Raw genomic sequence first — 21,043 nt, forward strand, 5'->3', positions numbered from 1 at the left:
AATATGGAATTATATTCCAAATATAATTCTAACAGTGGGTACCTCTATGATCAAGAACAAGATTAGATGGAGATCAGAGTAAGGATCGGGATTGGATATGAAATCCGGAGAGTGCAATCGTCATAGTTGTCATTGGTAGAGGAGGACCACGAACGGAATTGAAGGCAGTCCCAGAATAATTTCTAACTCCTGAAGGTTGTGATAGGAGAGGCCTTTGGTGTCGGATTCTTCATCTCCGATAATGTCAAGGAGTGGAATGATGACCAGTAAACCCCCACTGAACCTTGTAGTCCCCTCTACATTTTGTGTAACCAATACTTTCAAGCATGGAACTAAATCTCAGTAGGTTTCGATCGGGACAATTCGGTTTCACAGCAAACCGGAACAAAACCTTAGGGGAGTTTAAAAAATACCAAGTTTCAACTGGTTCAACTAGTTTCGACAAAAAAAATACCAAGTTTCGACTAGTTTCGACTAGTTTTGACCACCCCATCACCTGTTGAGTTTTATCCAAAAAATACCAGGTTTCAACTAGTTTCAACCAATTCTCAATTTCTGTCTGGTCAAAACCTACGTCGACACCATATTTTTTATCCTAGCTTTCAAGCTACTTGAGAGGAGTAGTGCCATGACATGATGGCATGGGGTTGAAATCACATTTATAAACCTAGGATCATTTACTTACACGTAAAATAAAATTTGACAAAGAAACGACCAGTGTTTTTCTTGAAAAGAATGGGCAGTCAAGAGATTCCTTTTTGTTTGCATGTGTAGAGAACTTTTTCTACACCGATGCCTCCATGCGATTGGGGAAGTAGGGAGAGTGACGTTACAATTTAGATTGAGAAAGCCGATTGGAGGGTGCAACCACGCTTGACGGATAGATGGGGAAGGTGTTGCTTGGTGCGATTCCACCCTGGTCGATGCCACAAATTCCTCAAAGGCCTTCTGGGCGTAACTGAACGGATTATTATCCTTTCCAATTCCTAAAGCTCGACAATGCGATAGTGCTAGGTGGAGATGCTGACACGTGGTAGCTCGGACATCCAATGGTCCAAGTTCAACATAGGCAATGAGCTCGGACCGTTGGACGTTCGAGTTGCCACGTATCGGCATCTCCACCTAACACTACTGCACTGCCGAGCTTTAGGGAATTGAAGAGAATAATTTTCCTGAGTGATAAGGATGTAAACGGATCGAATTCTGTCAGATAGTGTCATTATCATATTCGTATCCGATTATATTCGGACGGATTCAGATAACATCCTATTGATTTTCAGACGGATTCGGATAATATCCTATCCGTTTACATCTTTACCGTTTTGTTGATGAGGGTTAGGGTTGAGACTTGAGAGTTCAGCAACTACCCTTTCTTCTACGCTTCTTAGTCTTTGATTTTCTTACGTTTTCTATGTTTGATTTTATCTTGTATTTATTTTAATAGATATGTGATTCCGTGTATCACAATGCATAAAACAATATATATAAACCAATAGAAAATCTAAAAAAAGAATCACATTATTTTAACTTATAAAATTATAAAAATAAAAAACTTAATTAGATAGACGACACAAAGATATATTTTAGACATTTTATTATCGTCGGATTGCTAAAATCGAATAATAATTGGTCGGATAGGGGGATTATCATATTCGTATCCGATTAGTTTTCAGACGGATTCGGATCTCCTAAATGGATACGAACGTGGATTGAATACGGATTTTCGAATATCCGTTGATATCCTTAAATGAACATCTTGGAAGGAGACCAGTCCTTGCGGTTGAAAACCTTTTATTACTCCTATATTATATAACTTTTGGGATGTGGGAAGGCTAGGTGTATTATATCTCCCTAGAGTCATAGACCCCGCAATGGCGGGAGCCTCATGCACTAGGTATGCGGTATGCCCATTAAATTACTATAATTTTGGGAATAAGACAAAGGGCAGTTACAAGAAAATACAACTTCTCCCTTCATTTTGGTGACAACAGGATACGATATATATATATATACGGTTCGGCTTCAAATTGACCTTATAACTTATATACATTTAAACCAACCAAACCAAACCAAACCAATCGATTAACACCCGTATCTTTATGTGGACTAGGGTAGAACGTGTTTTTTTTTATCACTCAGAGCCACCCAGTATCCACCAATATCCGTTGACATCCTTAAGTGAACACCTTGAAAGGAGACCAGTCCTTGCGGTTGAAAACCTTTTATTACTCCTATATTATATAACTTTTGGGAAGGCTAGGTGTATTATCTCTCCCTAGAGTCGTAGACCCTGCAATGGCGGGAGCCTCATGCACTAGGTATGCGGTATGCCCATTAAATAACTATAATTTTGGGAATAAGACAAAAGGGCAGTTACAAGAAAGATACAACTTCTTCCTTCATTTTGGTGACAATAGGATCCAATATATATACGGTTCGGATTCGAATTGACCTTATAACTTACATACATTTAAACCAACCAAACCAAACCAAACCAATCGATTAACACCTGTACCTTTATGTTGACCAGGGTAGAACGTGTTTTTTTTTTATCACTTAGAGCCACCGAGTATCCACTAATAACCGTTGACATCCTTAAGTGAACACCTTGAAAGGAGACCAGTCCTTGCGGTTGAAAACCTTTTATTACTCCTATATTATATAACATTTGGGAAGGCTAGGTGTATTATATATTTATATCTCTCTAGAGTTGTAGGCCCCGCCATGGCGGGAACCTCATGCACTAGATATGCCGTATGAACATTAAATAACTTTAATTTTGGGAATAAGACAAGAGGGCAGTTACAATAAAGATACTACTTCTCCCTTCATTTTGGTGACAATATGATACAGATTGATTGTGAGAGTACTGGCGCAGGCCACACTCCCGAACATATTTCTTTTTCCTATAACTTATATACGTTTAAACCAATCAAACCAAACCAAACCAATTTATTAACACCCGTGCCATTATGTGGACCAGGATAGAACGTGTATTTTATCAGTCACTGAGCCACTCAGTATCCACCACAATTTAAAGGTTGTGAAGTGTTGAACTTTCCCACTGATGGAGTTGTTTAGAAGGAACCAAACAATAAGGTGGAAGGGCATCTCCAGGAAGAGATATTCGGTGGGTAAGATGTCGAAGGCTTCATCCACACCTCGACCTCAGTCTTCGCAAGTAACTTTGACGCAGATTAACCAAAGAACTCAGAAAAAGTTTTAACTTTCAGGCAAAAATTAAGCTCCCAGCCTTGCGTGCTACATGCAAGGCTTGTGGGTTTGTACTAGATTACTAGTATGTAAATTGCAGAAAGAGTCCCATGGCTGAGTAAGTCACACGAAGGGATGGAAGATCTATGGAGGGAGAGAAAAGCTTATCCCCTCTTGGGTCTTATGTCTATAGGTGTTATTCTTTACCTGAATTTCGGCGACAAGCTTTCATTCCCGATTCTATGGCAGCCAAAGATGAGTTTTGTCGGTACCAACTCCACCCGATTTGTCATCAACGATGATAATGGCGAACAATCAATATTCTACGTTAATGGGTGGAATTCGTACTGGTTGATGGAGGAAAGTGTGTGGAGTACTTCGAGGTATAAGGTTTCTGAGATGCTCAAGAGAGGATCCCAGATGGGGATGACTGTTTGTCGGACATGGGCATTCAGTGATGGTGATCGTCATGATTCTCTTCAGTTCGCACCTGGGTTCTTCAATGAAAAGGTTTTCCAGGTACATCGAGGTCTTTCAAGTTTCAATTCTACCTTCAACCCCCTCCCCCCAAGGTGTTAGTGATTGTAAAATTGAACTGCTTCGTTCTGCCGACAGTTACCGAATTTCCTGTTTTCTTCAGTTTCAGATCTGTTGTCTCTTAATTTAGCAATTGTTTCCAGAAGGAGATTTTTCTGAATAGTAGGATTTATTACAGAAACCTGCAACTATGCAATCGGGCGTATCATTAATTAGTAATTCAATTGATAGAGGAGATAACAGATGCTGTGCTGTCTAATTGGTTGATAACATGTCGAGACATGGGTGAGACTTGGATTTTCCTTGATTTTCCAGTTCTGGTGATCAAGTTTGGCTTGGGTTGTCATGAATATATAATCATAAAAAATTCTAGAAGAGAGAGAAGACTCGATTGGTGCCTGGTTTATCAGCTGGAATCGTCAAATGTCTGACTACTAATCTTGGGGACTAATCACCCAGTGGTTTCACCAATTTATGACATATTTTCGATCTCAGGGGTAAAGTTTGAATTTCAGGGGTGTGGGGGGTGGGGGGGGGAGAGGGGGTTTCTTTTTGAAGTATCTGTATGGCTCTGCTAAAATTATTTAGTATAGCCTTTTTCATATTGCTGACAAAGGTGTGAGCATGAAGGAAGTGGGGGCAATTGCTGGCTAGTTCCACTTATGTCGACTAGCCATGTTCTTACCTTCTAAGAAAATGGAGGGGATTTGTCCAACTTGTGCATTTCTTATTGTCTTTTCCATTAATGAAGTTGTCTAAAGTTGAACTAATGACCACATTATCCACCTGGAGAGCCAAGAATACAACTCAATTGGACTAAGCTCTATTCCAAGTAAATGATGACAACCAAGAATAGAAATGGGCCACAATGCACCTCCCGAACTTCCCTTTCGTTGTGTATAACCTGTCTCTTTTTTTTTTGGGCGTATGTCTCATCCATTACGGCAGTCTTATAAACTGGTTTTATTCTTTCAGTTGCAAGAAGCACAGTATCTTGTTCATTTAAATGCAATCCCTCCCCAAACACCCACAGAAATTTGTGTGGAAGTTTCACATTGTTTTGTTACATAATCAGCTCTACTTTTCCATTTTCATTTTCATTGATGAAGTTGTCTAACCTTTGGACTGATGAAGTCATATTCGTGAGTTTCAGTTTGGTCACAGTGATGGAAGGGGTAGTTTTTATGAAGTCAATTTAAAATATTCCCAAGGTTGCTATTTCTCTGATCCTATATGCCTTGATTTGATATTATTTGAACTCCTAAAGTAATTTATTTGGTTTATCTTTTTTTTTTTCTTCCAAAAGCACCTTAACCATTAGTAGTTTTTGAAGCATCTTAAACCTTTTGCCACTTAGAGTGGTATATCTACAAAAATATTTTGCTAGTGTTGCAATTTTTCCATTGCTTTCCCCATTCTATGTGATGCCAATGGTTATGTAGCAGAACTCATTGCACCATATGCCACTGGTAGTGTCACCAATTTAATCTGCACCATTTTATTTGTATTTGGTACATCTGGACATAAACTTTGGTAGCTTCACTATCTTATGAATTTTGATACATCCTTATTTCTGGATCATAATTGACTGACTCCATTTGCTTTTAGGGCTTGGATTTTGTGATAGCTGAAGCAAGGAAACATAAGATAAGGTTAATCCTTAGTCTAGTAAATAACCTGGACGCCTTTGGTGGAAAAGCTCAGTATGTAAAATGGGCACAAGAAGCTGGAGTCAATGTCTCATCCTCGACTGATTCATTTTTTTCACATCCAACTATAAAGAGATACTACAAGGATTACATTAAGGTATGTTTGTGAACATTGGTTTGCAAAAGTATAGGAATATATTTTACTCCCTTGCTTGAAGAAGGATCTGCATTCCAAATATTTCCTACTCGTTAAGCCATCTCTGTGATACTTCTCATCAAACAGTGGATCTCTACCCTTTACTGTAGTGTACTTGTATCAAATAACCCAAAAAGTATGTGATGATTGTGGAGGAATGTGGGGACATCTGAGAGAAGTAAGTTGCATGAGAATTTGATAGGAGGTGGAAAACTCCTCTCTTAAAACCATCAGGTAAAATAACACGTAGACCACCTTCTAAAGCTTAATTAGTTATGTAGATTAACGCAGAGATGTCAAGATCCACTTAGATAAATATTCTTATTTGATGCTTCCAGGTCAGCATTTTGTCTAACAAATTTCATGCTCAAAATGTGTTTTTTGAATGTTTTAAGGTTTAGAGGTTAAAGTTAGCTGTCTCTATAGTTTGCCAGCTTTAGTTTTTATGCATGACTCTGCCAAGTGAATTGCTTGATTCTTTGACCGATTTGGCTTCCCCTTAGTAACTTTACTGTGTTCAGTCATGCATTTTTGTTGAAAATCAACTCAACTAAGACTTGCATGCTTTATTAAACCAAGAATTATCAAAAACAAAAAATGTTAATTTGGTTCACCAGAGATTTCTTTCATTGTACTTGATGGATAAACCTTGTAGTCACTGCATGACCCTCTAAAGTTGTCTCAGTTTGCGTTAATCACTTTGGATGTGCTTGATTGTTGATGGATGGCTTGAAAAGAAAAAAAAAGACAATTTTATCTCTTTTTGCTCCTGTTATTGTTATGAATTGTCATCCCCTTGTACTTCTGTACTTACAGCTTTCATAGTATTAATGTAGTCTTAACATTCTCTTGTTGTTAAAAAGGGAAATCTCTCCTAAAGCCCTTGAACTTCATAGTTCCTTCTCAGAATTACAAATCCTATGAGAAGTGAAAAATAATCTAGCAATTGCCATATTTTTCTCTTCTACTTTGAACAACAAAGGTTTGTCTTCCTTTCATTTTATACAAAATGTAAGCTTTTATATTTCCAAATCAAATTTGGTTTTTGAAATATTAATTTAGATACTTGGATTACGTGAAGCCTTGATCATGATCCAAAGGCATGATTGGTACCTAAAAGCCTCATCCACTCAACGTTTATTATTTTGATACATGTTTACCGGCTATGATGTATGGTGCAGAATGTTAGGCTGTTAGGAAGCATCATGTAGGTAAACTCAGTGTATCGGAGATGAGGATGTTGAGATGGATGAGTGGCAAAACTAGGAAGGTTAAGGAATGATCATATTAGAGCTGATTTGGGAGTAGCTCCAATACATGATAAGCTACGAGAAAGTCATTTGAGGTGGCATGGTCATATTCAACGGAGGCCTTTGGATGCTCCAGTATGGAGTAGTGATTTGATTTAGATTGAAGGAACTAAAAGAATTAGGGGCAAACCTAAAATGACCCTAGGAGAAGTGGTGAGGAAAAACATGCATAATTTAGGCCTTGTATCAAGTATGACCTCGAATAGAGTTGATTGGAGGGCAAGGATCCATGTAGCCGACCCCATTTAGTGTTGTTGTTTAGAGCATCCCCCCCCCCCCCCCCACACACACACACACAAAAAAAGAAAAAGGAAAAAAAGACTAGTGTAGTATAGAATCTGTTAAATCATAGAAGTAAATTTATGGACAGGCATTAAATTTACTTGTTATAGAATGAATGGATCAATTGTGATCTTGTTTGCATTAACAAGTTTCAATTATACTAAAACTGAACTGTAACACCATGCTAGCACAATCTGTATTTTTTATTTTTTATTCATAAAATTTTAGAGAATTTGGGCCTGACTCTTGAGTCAAGCCCAGACCCTGGTGATCCCCAAGTGAGCTCCATCCCATGCTTTCCAAGTTTGAGTCAAGTTTCCATGTCAATACGTGAGATGTGCATCATCTTCCTATTCCTATGTCTTTATTTTAAGATTCTCTCTTTGAAATGTTGCAGGCCATTGTGGCAAGAAAGAACTCAATAACTGGGCGGAGATATTCTGAAGAGCCAGCAGTATTTGCTTGGGAACTCATAAATGAGCCACGCTGCACATCTAGTTCGTCTGCTCCTCTTCTTCAGGTGCAAAATAGTCCAAACCCCAACGTCTTGGTTTATATATTTGACCTCTTGTTGCTGCAGACATTTAGCATACCCTGCAAATGGTACTTCTAATCAGATGATCAACATATATTCCCTTGGGGCATTCTGCATATTTGACTTACATTTAAGATCCCTTATCACACAGACCAACCCCAGGTGGATGATTATAACCATCCATCTAATAGGTTAGTTCCTTGACAATGTCATCCGATGTGGTTTATCTTTGCATGGGGAAATGGTGGATCCCACCTTCCCATGTATGCCATGCCCTTTAGTAGGTTGGCGTTTTATGCTACCCCTATTCATACTTTATATGTTCTTATGTCCTTTTTCTATGATTAATTTTTGGTGGAACAGACTTGGATTACAGAAATGGCATCATTTATCAAGAGTTTGGACCAAAAACATCTGGTGACCGTCGGACTCGAAGGGTTCTATGGACCAAAAACAACTGAAAGATCTGGAGTGAATCCTGGGGAATGGGCAGCCTTGCTTGGATCAGATTTTATACAGGACTCAGCAATTGAAAATATTGATTTTGCTTCTGTTCATGCATACCCTGATAGCTGGTCAGTCAATTTTCTATGACTTGGTTTGAGAACAAATGATGTTTTGTCACCAATGAACCCAACCGTGGTAGTGTACCACAACCGTTACTGATCTGAAACTTTCAATTAGGTGAGGTTTCAGTTTAATTTGATGCAGCCTTCACAGCGGAGGATCTTAGACTTTGTAGAACTGAACTTGGATGGATCCCCAAATGAGAGTTTAGGGTACAGGTGAACCAGTTAATCATCTTGGCCCTTGCAAACGTAGTGGTGGTCTCATATTGTAATATGCCTCATCTAAGAGGCTTCACAAGAGGTTCAGATCAGTGAATTGGTGGGCCACTTAGGGTTCATTGAGGATTGTGGATTGGTTTCATCAAATACTTTTACCATCTTTTCTTATATCAATGACATCTTACCATGACCCTCTTGCAGGATCTCTGGTGCTGATCTGGAAGAAAAAGCACATTTTCTTTCACGTTGGGTGGATTACCATATACATGATGGAGAGAGTGTGCTGAAAAAACCAGTCCTTTTCACTGAGGTTGGCTCTTCAATGCACAGAACAAATGATACAGCTTTACTGAAGATTATTTATGATAAAGTATACGAGTCAGCAAAGAAAAAGGAGGCTGGAGCAGGAGCCTTAATTTGGCAGTTTCTCGTTGAAGGAGTGGAGAGCTATAGTGATCAATTCTCCCTTGTAGCATGGGATCATCCTGCTACTTATAAACTGATTTTAGAACAGTCATGCAGACTGCGAATCATGTTTGAGAAAGGTGAAGCAGACAAGAAAGTTAACCATGCAGATCTTTGTTTTGGCAGTTAGGCTGTTGATGGATATTGTTAAATTGATTGTTATTCCAAATTTGTCTGCATTAAATGAGAAAGAAAGTCCAAAATGTTGAGGGACATACCTTTTTTCTGTTCCTGATGGCTTGATGGGGATCTGTTATGAGAGATTTTAACAGAAGTATCAAGTTCATGTGGGGAAATTTGAGCTGAGATGGGTTCTATATGAAAATGCTCACCAACTAGTGTTAGCCAAGCTTATTATTTTACTGGTATTGCTTCATCAAAGGTGTAAATGTTGTAATGTGATTATTTGTTGTAACATACAGAATGTGATTGTTGATATATACCAAAATTAGGGGTGTAATGATTGGTTTGTTATTATTTGGCATTGTAACTTCTACACTTCTCCCATCTTTGTCATCCTTCTGCATTGAACTCAGGTGTATATGAATGGGTATTGATCTACTATTGCCAGGATGACTCCACTTCATTAACACTAATGGTGAATCGTCACTGTCAAAAAGAGCGTCCCAGTGCATGAAGCTCCCGCTACTGTAGGGTTTGGGAGGGGCAAATGTACGCAGCCTTACCCCGTTTCACGGAGAGGCTGTTTTCATGTTTCCAATCCACAACCTGATGGTTGCAATAGAGAAACTTAACCGATGTGCCAAGGCTCGCCCAATAATGAATTGTCACTGGCAATTAACACAAATTTATGTGCTACGGGTTGCTTTTATTCATATTCTGATAGATATTCAAGAAGACCATCATAGCATGAAGCAATTTCTGTTAAGACATTATTTCTCCTTTCTCTTGAATTCAAATTATTTTTACATTCTGTCATAAATTCAAGTTCACCAAATTAATTTCCCCAGCCCCAGCTCCGGCTCCTTCATTTTTAAACCGAGTAATTGTCACTGATGAGGAGTTTGTTACCTTGGTTGGATGTGTTGGGTACTGGTATGTAGGCACAGTTTTTTGTCTTGAAACAATGCAGGTAGAGCTCTCTCATGCCTGGTCACGCTGGATTCTCATTTTTGATATGTTGTTACTCACTGCACTGTCATCCCAGTCTTCCTGCAGAATTCATGTCCCAGAAGATTTGTTTCAAGATGAATCACTGTGACATTCAAATATTAAAATTAATCCACCTAATCATACATTTCATCAACTTTATGGAAATATTAGGTGCACTCCACGTCAAATAATTCAACCAATTAAAGCCTGTCATCATGATGTTGCCAAAGTTTCATTCTTCGACTCTTTAACTCAGCAAGTATATCATGGTTCAGTTTTAGCAAACTTAATTCTAAGAGTGAAATGCTGCCCTGGAACCAAAACAATATGTGAATATAAAGTCTATGGTGTCTCTACAACTAATGCTTTTAAACTTTTTCATTAGTTGGTTCTCTACCAATTCATCTTTGCTCAATTTCTTGGGATGACTGTAATGGTAATTGATTTGGCCAATCCATTGTTCATTGGTATCTACATCTAATAATCGAAACATTAAGAAAGAATTGATTGCTTTCCTTCTTTTACCTTCAACTTAGACACCTGACTTCGGGCTTTCTGCTGCACTCAATGCTGGACAGTCACATTTTCCTCCCTGACTGTAGGAGTTTCCTCAGAGTTCCCTGCTTGAACTTCCAACTGCTGTACCGAGTGACTCACTACTTGGACTTCCAGAGATGGAATGGTTTCTTTAGTGGATTTGTATTTAACTAGATAAACTTACAATGATGATAATGAGGTGAAGAATTATGGAGACACAGATGGAATGGTTTCTTTAGTGGGAAGAGAGCTAGCACCTCCCTCTATCTTTCTTCCCACAATAGGGGCAGATATGTTATTTCATGAGGAAGGAGTAGAGATAGACATAAGGAGGCGCAAGCGTATGCTACACAACCTGGCAGCGTTATTTCGGGACTGATATGAATGCTAGGCCTCCCAAGGTTTAAGTAAACAGAATCAGCAATTGGATTGGCCTCAGCCGATTCCGATTCCAACTTCAATTCAGCAAGAATTGTTGGTCGGAAATCGACCTATATCTTAGAAATTTTTCTTGGATCGACTGATTCGGATTGACAGGAATTAAGATAGGGCTCAGCCGAATCAACTAATATGATTGTTCATCCCATCCATGTGACTCTTATCTTCTCAAAAGTCCAGTTCATGCGTAGATCAATCCACCAGGTAATGGAAATTTTTACCTGTACCCTACAGGGTAAGAGTAAGAGTAAAGATCCTTTACATCCCTCAGAGGGTAGGGTAAGGCCTACAGAAAAAGCCTTTCATATTGACTAAACAGATTAGCTTGGTACAGTGTTCTTAAGAAGTTGTGCATCAGACATGAGTATTGCACCTCTGGCAAGAGGTGCAAACCCCCTTGATCTGCCACTTTGTCACTGAGGCATGTACCTTGGTGTGTTTATGGTTGGATTGCCCTGCTTTTGCAAAGAAATCATTACCCCTTCTGGCACATAATAACAATTAATTGGTATACAAGGAAAATAATTAGGCTCAGAAAAGGAAATGGGTAAGAGCATTTAGGCTCTGCGCATGAATTCCTGCTCTCATATCCAACCATCATGGTAGAGTCAACTTGGGTTCCTTCCAACTATCTTAAAACACATACACACAAGCAGTTCAAGTAGGTTGCATCATTCAATGCTGAGAATGAGAGTAGATATATTCATCCCCACAATTCCACCTTCTTCAACTTAAGAACCTCAAGAATGGTCACTGGTCATCATCTTCCTTTAAGACCTAGACTGGCTTGGTCACAAAGGTATGATTCAAACTTCAATCTACTCTTGTTTGTCATGAATCCAATATGGTTTGTTACGTCCATGGCCAAAACTAAATATGTTTCACTATGTAAATCAGAGAAAGTTACAATGAAGATCTCTCAAGAACACCCAATAACGGCGCTACTGTTCTCTCCCAGAAACCCTAAATCGAAAACCCCAAATCTCTCTCTCTTTACAACAAAGCGGGTATAGAATATAAATACTTCTCCATCGAATTGGGTTGGGTTGAATCCTCCGTTACCATCACAGATCTTAAAAAAAAGTTCCATTCGAGTCTGCACCAAAAATGTCAGAGTAGTAGAGAAACAAACAAACAAACAAATAATATAGAAAGGGATCATACACACAAATATTTGTGGTCCAATTCACACACCGGGTCTAATTAGTTAGAGATGTTTTATTTCTTTTATTAATGACCAAACAAGATACATGTTTCTATATTTAATAGAAAATAACAAAGAAAAAAACAATGACGCGTTAGGCGCCTTTAAAAACTATAAAGTAAATATAGAGAAACAATCTGAATAAACTTATCAAAGTTGTTAAATCAGACAAATTAAGGTGGTGAATTGACTCTCGTAGGGGCATGCACTCAATTGGCAAGTCATCAACCAATCGAACTAGCGGTTGTCTGCACATGTTTCTTTATTGAGTTGTGTAAAAGCATTTAAAGGTACCAAATTTGATATTATCATACTGTACCTTAATGAGATTATAAGGGACTAAAGGTGTCACCAATGGGAACATTATCTCCTCCAGTTTTCTGCCCGGTCAGTTCCCCATTCCTCTAATAGGAGATGGTGGACCCCATCTGGGCAGAGTGTTTGGGCAAGGGTAGGGTGCTCATTCCAGTCCCCCCCTTATTAGAGGAACTGGAGAACTGGGCTGGACAGGGACCTGGAGGTGAAAAAGATCCGTCACCAATGTCACAAGAAACTTGACCAATCTTCCTTACAACTCCAATATAAAACATGTATTGGGTCATTACAAATTCCGTCAAATAGTAGAAAGAAAAATAAATCCTTATAGATGATTTCATAACGAATTCATGAGATTAGCATTTCAAAATCATTTTCTGATATTGATTGACATAGTAACAAATTCATGAGGTTAGTGAGCTAACGATTTAGCCTTGGGATATCAACAAATCAAGCTGTAACTGCATGAGATGCTTAATGACTTATACAAACAAACTTATATATATATATATATATATATATTTAAGGCATACTTTTCGTTATCAGTACCGATATTCGTATCGGTCTCAATCGATATCAGTACGTATCGGTTGGATCAATCTGTATTGATCTGATTTGAGATTAAAAAAAATTCCATTAGTATTAGGCTCCGGCAATACCGGTACTATCAATGGTTACGATACCGGCTGAAATTTTGCTACTATACTTGTAGCAGGAATGTTAGTGCTACAAGATTGGAAGCCAAGGAAATGTTCCTTTGGGTTCATAAATAACCTCTTAGGTTTTAGTATTTTCTAAAATACCCGTTAAGATCCTATTTTCTTCGCTGTCAGCTTTTTAGCAGGAACATTACAAGTGTAGGAGCAAAATATATTTTTTCTTTAAGGATGCCATCTTTATTTCTAAGCAACAAGTGAGCTTGAATCATAACAAACTTATAAACAGGTACGGTGTATGTCAACATAAAATATATGGAGGCAAAGGGTTGAAATTTGCATACCTTCTGGAATTTGAAGAAACCACAGCAAGAAGCACTGAAACTGTGAAGCATCAGCAGCAGATCTTGGGTTTGTGTCCAACTCATTTTTTTCCACAGCTTTATTGAGCCTAATATTGCAAGCTTCTTGTCATCAACAACTTCTTCAGATGACTTTGCCTATGCTGTCTTAAGTTCAAGAAAGCTGTGGAAAAATAGAAGCTGACCCATTTTTCTTTCAGCTAACCTTGCCATGCTCTCTCTCTCTCTCTCTTTGGTAGAGAGAAACTTGGATGAAACCCATAATCTGAGGAATCAGAAACCCATTGGAGTTGCACCAAAAAAAAAACCCACTCAATGATTTTGAAGGGAAAGATGGAGAACTCCAAGCCCCAACCATATAAAGAAGAAAAAGAAGAAGAAGAAGAAGAAGAAGCAAACCTTCTTGTACTGGACTTTGGACCACTACTCACTTATGCATGTACAGTTGAACCAACCTCAGGAAGCTTACGGAAGTTGTACTAGAAAGAGTGAAGGAATTGAATTGAGATTTGAGAGGAAGTGAAACTTTTGAGTACCATAGAGCAGTACAATACAGTGAGAAAACAGTATCAGATTGAGATTTTGAATGGTCTGATTGGATGGGTTGAAAAGACTGAAAAAAAGGAAGAAAAAGTACTGTTTGAAGAAACCCATTCTTCATGTCTTCTTTGTGTTGTTGGTCTGTCTCACCTCCTTCAATTCCATCTTTTCTTCTTCCTGAAAATAATGAAAGAACCACTCTCCCCATACGCTGTTCATGATGAGTCCTGAATCTTTTTATTAACTGGGTTACGAGAGAGAGAGAGAGAAAAGATAGAGGGAGTGTACAATTTGTAGTAGAAAAAGCAAGATATCTAAAATGATGCAGAAATAATGGAAATCGCAAACAATCACACAATTCAAAATAGTACGAAACCAATGCCCAAAATGACGATTTGCAAAAAAAAAAAACAAAGAGAAAGAAAAACACACACACTTACAAAACAAGATTTACGTAGTTCAACCCTAAGAAAGAAGGCTACATCCACGGTCGAACGATAGTACAAATCCAATATTCTCAGAAATAAAATATAAAACCCTCTTTACCATCTCTCAAAGAGATAACAACATTATATAAGAAAACCCTAACCCCATAATGTACATACACGGCCCTCCCCCTGAAAATCACACGGTTCAGACCAGAACCAAAATAGCCTGAAATACAAATCAAATGAAAGCTCTCGACGAGCTCTACGAATATCAGCTATGGCACTGATGAATGCACTTTTTGGCCATTCTGGCACCTTTCTAAGGCGAAACGGTCCACCGAAAAATCATCACAACACTTTTTGGACTAAGACCAGGCTTCACCAATAACAAATAGGGTTACAACCTTTTGTCCTCACACCTCTCTTAGATTAATCATAGGAAAAAAAAAAAACTCGCATGCTACAAATTTATAGCAAACCCTATACAAAAAATTTAACGAAATACCAATATAGCCCCCTCTTAATGGCCCTTCGAAAATAGAACACTTAAGTAAGCCATGGACTACAAGACATCAAACCGCCCCCCAACAATACCATATATCCATGGATTCCAAGCTTATAAGGAAGATAAAAGGAGAAAATTTTACTAAGAAATTTTTGAATATCTACCCATTTCCATCCCAGCTATGTGCAGGTAAGAGGGGAATGGAATGGGTTGCGTGGGTCTCAGAGTGAAGCCTTACAGTACTTTTTTCATTGCTTTCAGTGCCTCTGTCTTATAGACATACAAATGGCTTCATATTTCAAATTTTTAAGGGGAAAGAGGCCGAGAAGGAACCAACCATCATCTGTCTTTAAAGTTCCTAATTAATTACTACTATTGTTGGTTGGTTCTCTTTCTTTTTGGCATTCCTCTCTCCCACAGGGAGGCCACAGGCCACAGACCACAGTCCCACTGAAGGTGTACGTATACAATTACGCATGGAGTAGGGATTCCGTGAGAAGGATCTGCTCTGCTAAGTTGCAAGTTGGTTGTCCAGGCCAGTACTCTCTCTCTCTCTTTGAATTCTCAACTGTGTTTGTTCTGTGTACTCTGGTAGTAGTTGGTAGTACACGTGCATCGACATCCATATAGTAGATGTCATGTATAACCTATAAACAGCCTTGCTTTACTGCCCAAATCATAAATTACTTTCTTCTGAAATGCATTCATGATTATTCATGATGCCATGGATCGAGCAAGCTAGTAAGAGGTTAAATAGGTTACCAATAAAAAATAAAAATAAAAAATAGTAAGAGGTTAAACATATATATATTTATTCATTTTAAAAAAAAAATTTCTCTATGGAGGGAGTGTACGCCGTCATGTACTACTCATGCTCAGACACAGTGGAGGTGCGAAATGACCGATTTCATGAAGCATTCATGTATGGTTGGGTGATCTGGTTCATTACAACTCCTCATTCGGGTTTTTATGATAAGGGTTTATGGATGGAGGAAAGTAGCTAGGGCATTAGCTAGGCCATGAGGTTGGATCATGGTTTAAGGTATAAGTATTGTATCATTCGTATCAGTATTCTAAGTCACCGATCCCAATACCGTGCTAATACCATATCAATGAAACGGTACAAACAAGGGGAAAAATTAGTAAAACAATAACCATTTTTTAAGGAAAATCAGGGGTATAAACTTATTCGATACGGCTGATCTGTGTTGAAACCATATCGGTATCATATTGGTTTTGCAGATAAACGATACCATGCACTAAAACCACGGGTTGAATGAATGTCCAACGGAATGAGGGAACAAATTATAAAACCAATTGATTTTGGCATGCGTTGAAGCTCTACGACATACTATTATTTTCTTGTTGGAGAGTTTAACCCAAAACCTTAAGGCATTAAGTGGAGAGATCTCCTCAAATATATAAAGACATACGCCAAAGCGACATAATCAACAAAACAATATAGGACTATAATTCTACAACTCCCAACATCTCAACAAAACCCGAGCCTCAAATCCTTAATGGATATATTCTAGCTCTACCTCGTGGGTGTCAATGGCAAGGCAATCCTTAATTTTGAAATTCAGGTATTGGGTACCATGGAGAAGATGCTGAGTCCAATTCTCATCATGTGTCGGCCCTTTTGGAATCCGTTACGATACCAATACAGATTTGCACGGATCGTCCCATATCAGACAGTTTTACCCCTAATTTTTCATAAAAATTAAATATTTTGACTGTTTTACCCTGGTACGTACTGTTCCACCGATAAGGGATCAACCAAGTATTGTGATTGGTGTCGGCCAATACTGATACGGATCACCCAAAATGGCCAATCCGATCTCGATTCTTAAAACCATGATTGGATGAGGGGTAGGTAATCTCTGGTTCAAACTTAGAAGATAATCACTCGAGAAAAACATTTGTCACCTTCTTAGAGAATCAGAGGTTGCCCACCATTTCAAAAAGAACAGTCTAAAATACCAGTCGAGGATGAGTAAGTAAGAATGCTCAAAGCTTTCTGGTTATCATTGCTCTCCTATACTTGGAAGGCTTCATAAGAGACTTCAACTTTGGAAGAATAAATTACTTTCCTTTGGAAATCCACTCTAACTTCTTCACAGAATTTTCAACATTTTTCTTGAGTGTGTAGATAGCAAAAAACAAAGGATATAATAGTCTTTGGGTTGAAAGCGATTCTACTTCTGTTGTAGTCAGTGTGAATAACCACATTATACTATGGATGTTTATGAAACAGTGGTTTTTCTTCAAGCCTTTCTTGGATCAATTTGGATCGTCTACAGCGCAGCTGCCCGTCCTGCCTGTGCTGCGCAGACACAGGATCGCGCACAAAGACCACCTTACCTCTTCCCGAGCACCTTACCTGAATGAGGGTAAGGTGGTCTTTGCGCACGGCCCTATGTCTGTGCAGCACAGGCAGGACGGGCAGTTGCACCGTAGACGATCTAGATCCTTCTTGGACACCATCAAGTGGAAAGCTCACTGCTTTAGATGAATATTGTGGCGGACGCACATGCAAAAAAGAAAAAAAAAAAAAAAAAAAAAAGGAGACTTATCAACAAGCTTCATCCTCTTGGGTCTCCTCTCCTAGATTTGTCCATGATGATCTTGCTTGGGACTTTTTATCAAAAAAATAAAATCTTGCCTAGGACTTCCAAGAAAGACCTGATATGGATTTGTACATTGACTGATAGGTAGGTGGAATTTGCCCTCTATATTTTTGAGTTGTCTCTAGATTCTTACTGATGGTTATGTCGTAGGTGGGCCCTTGAATAAACTTTTATTAGGTTGTCTATACTATTGTTGATGGCCATGCCGAAGGTGGACTGTTAATCAATCTTGTATTTTTCCTATCTAGGTATGCTTGGACATTAAATCTTTTGTACATTCTTTTATAATCTATATATTTTACTAACCTTTAGCACCCAAAAAAAAAAAAAAAAAAAACAAAACTTATTATGCTAGTTTTGCAAAGCTCCTATATTTACTGTTGCTCTGAGGTTTTTGGTCTTTCAAGTTGTATTTCTTCAAAGATTGAGTCTCTTATGTTTTCCTTCTTTTGTAAATGTCATAATAATCCAAATTTTCTACATCCCTTGAGTTGGGCTTAGGTTTGTCTTCCAAAAAAAGAGGGGGATTTAGACCTCCGTAGAGTAAAAGAAATCAATATTGCTGACATTGTTAAGCTTATCTGAAAGATTGCTACTAAACAGAAGAGCATTTGGGTTAATTGGTTTTACTCTAGATAACTCAAAGAAGATTTCATCTGGACTATTCCTGGCACTATAGATGCTTGTTGGGCTTGGAGGAAAATCTTAACATACAGGTTCCTTGGTTTTTTAACATGTCCAGACTTCCATTGATGATGATTCTGTTACTTACCTTGATAATTGATATCCTGATGGTGTGCTAATTATAAAATATGATTACAAAATTAGGTATGATGCAAATTCACATTGGTTCTCTAAAGTTTCCTCCATTCTCTGGGATGGGGTTTGAAGTCCTGCCCTAGCATTTCTCATTATCTCAACATCAAAAGCTCCTCATGTTCCCTAGTTTTGGAAGATTTGATTTAGCACGATGATTTCAAAACAATATTCCTTTACTGTTTGGAAAGCTATGAGCAATTATTTTCCCACTCAAGAGTTCCTCTTCTATTGGAATTGATTGACCATTTATTGATGATTTCAAAACATTCCTCTCTCTGTTGTAATTTCATTGAAAATGTTGACCATTTATTGTTTTCATGTCTTTTTTCCAAGTCCATTTGGGGAGGTATTGTTAGATAATTATGGTTGACTCCTAGAATTATCATTCTCTTTGATAGAGAATGGAAGTCGATCTCAAACACTTTTAATGGTAAAAACTATCTATAACACTCTTGGTAAGTTTGCTTTTTATCCAATGAAACAAGAAAATGTGGACTTCCTCTTCATGCAACATCAAATAGATCTAGGACAACTATTTCTTTTGAGGTCAAAAACAAAATTCTCAAAAACAAAAAAAGTTTTATTGTTTATTCTTTTTTTTTATGGTATAGTTGTTTGTTCTAATACTAGCAGAAATATACATCTTGTCTCTTCGTGGGACCTTCCACTTATTCCCCCTAGTTTTGTTGTATCATCAATTATTTTTTGGAAAATTTACACGTACCTCCCATCAGGTATCACATAATTATAGAAACACCCATCAATTTTGGATAATTACTCATACCCGCTACTTTTAAAAACGTTAACAAATACACCCATACCATTAGTTGTTCCCGCTAGTTGCAAATTATAAGAGGTTTTAAGCCATTTTATGAACAATATACCCTTGATAGCGTAGAATGACGACATTATTGTCTTCTTCACCTCATCTTCTTCTTCCTCGTTCTCACCTTGAAATGAGGGAAAGAAGCTAGAAGGTCGCCGATAATTACAGCGCATTTCTTCTCTGTCATGATCGAAATACATGAACCTCTTTGGAACTGTTTGTGGATTCGATCGCAGTTCCAGAACCATGGGTTATCCCTATCATATCGAGATGACTAATAGTAGAACAAAGAAATGTTCTCTGCTCAACAATAAGGTTTCGATTTGAGCATCCAAATGACTGAATCCCATTATCATAAACAATATCCATGAACAATTGAAAGAAACAATCGGATGCTACTAGCAACAATCATTGTTTGTAAAAATTACAGAAGATCAAACGCCAGAGGCATTTACCATAATAGTTCATAGCAATCCAAATATTCATAGAGAATTATTATGGAGATATGGATGGAAACACATAGGTCAAAATCCCAAAACTCTGTTCTGGAGGTATAAATTTTTGTTGTTTATTAGATTAGATAGTATCCCAAAACTCTATTCTACAAAAAAGCAAAACCCATCAAAACCCAAGTCCCTAGAAAGCCCAACTAGAAAAGAAAGAAAGAAAGGTGGATGGCACACGAGCCAGCGTTACATAGGTCTCTCCAACCTAAAAGAAAATATTTTTAAGGCTTACCATCTACATCTTGCCGTGTGTCTGTTGAAGAAGCTTTCTATGGTTCTCTGTCATTAGGGTTATTCAAGAATAGAGAAAGGGAAATAATGAGAAAGATGTTTCTTTTAGCAGGAAGGGCAATTTGATGAATATTTACTTTATTCTAATGTTTTTAATCTCAAGTTAACGACATAGGTGTATTTGTTAACTTTTTAAAAAAATAGGAAACATGAGTAATTATTTAAAGGGAAAAAGTTCTCTGTCCGGGAGTGTGGCTTATGCCAGCACTCCAATGAGTCTACCTCTCTCCTCCCCATGTGAAAAGACACCTCTGCCCCCTTGTTTTAATGAGGAGAGAGATAGACACATGAGAGTGTTGGCGTAGGCCACACTCCAGTACAGAAAACTACTTCCCTTATTTAAAACTGACAAGTGTTTTTGCAATTACCTAATACCTCAAGAGAGGTACGTGTAAATTTCCCTTATTTTTATTTTGGTTGTTTCTACTCCGCCCCTATTTTGGTGAATCTCCCCTTATTTTTCAGATGTTTTCCCCTTCCCTTGCTCCTTTCTATCCCTCTCTTCTTGGGACTGGGCTGGCTGGTTAGGATCTTTGCCCTTGGTTAACATCCTTGGCTCGTGAGTTGTAATGTTGTGTATCATTTTTTTTAATATATTTTACATTTATCCTAGGAAAAAAACAAAAAAAAAAAGAAAAGAATAGAATTTGCCCTCTGCACAAGCTAGAACTTTGGAATATAAAGAAGGGAAAAAGATCTCTATCTGGGAATGTGGCCTATGCCAGCACTCCCATGAGTCTATCTCTCTCCTCCCCATGTGAAAAGACACCTCTACCCCCTTATTTTAAAGAGGAGAGAGATAGACACATGGGAGTGCTGGCGTAAGCCACACTCCCGGACAAAAAACTGCTTCCCAGAATCTTCACTTTTGAATACCAAAGCACACAGAATCTCACTT

The 21,043-nt window shown here is 38.1% G+C and overlaps 1 protein-coding gene across 2 annotated transcripts; it reads left to right on the forward strand.

Moving 5' to 3' along the window:
* The first annotated feature begins 3,275 nt into the window (after positions 1 to 3,275).
* On the forward strand, positions 3,276 to 9,423 carry LOC122642040 (mannan endo-1,4-beta-mannosidase 6-like). 2 transcript variants are annotated; one of them, XM_043835437.1, is made up of 5 exons: positions 3,276 to 3,732; positions 5,359 to 5,556; positions 7,585 to 7,707; positions 8,086 to 8,297; positions 8,635 to 8,928. In XM_043835437.1, the coding sequence occupies exons 1-5, from the start codon at positions 3,349 to 3,351 to the stop codon at positions 8,795 to 8,797; spliced, it is 1,080 nt and encodes a 359-aa protein (XP_043691372.1). In that variant the 5' UTR covers positions 3,276 to 3,348; the 3' UTR covers positions 8,798 to 8,928. The 2 variants fall into 2 exon arrangements, with proteins under 2 accessions (XP_043691372.1, XP_043691371.1); XM_043835436.1 differs by having other exon boundaries at positions 3,278 to 3,732; positions 8,712 to 9,423.
* The last annotated feature ends 11,620 nt before the right edge of the window (positions 9,424 to 21,043 follow it).

Source organism: Telopea speciosissima, chromosome 10, assembly GCF_018873765.1.
Source record: "Telopea speciosissima isolate NSW1024214 ecotype Mountain lineage chromosome 10, Tspe_v1, whole genome shotgun sequence".
NCBI classification, from domain to species: domain Eukaryota; kingdom Viridiplantae; phylum Streptophyta; class Magnoliopsida; order Proteales; family Proteaceae; genus Telopea; species Telopea speciosissima.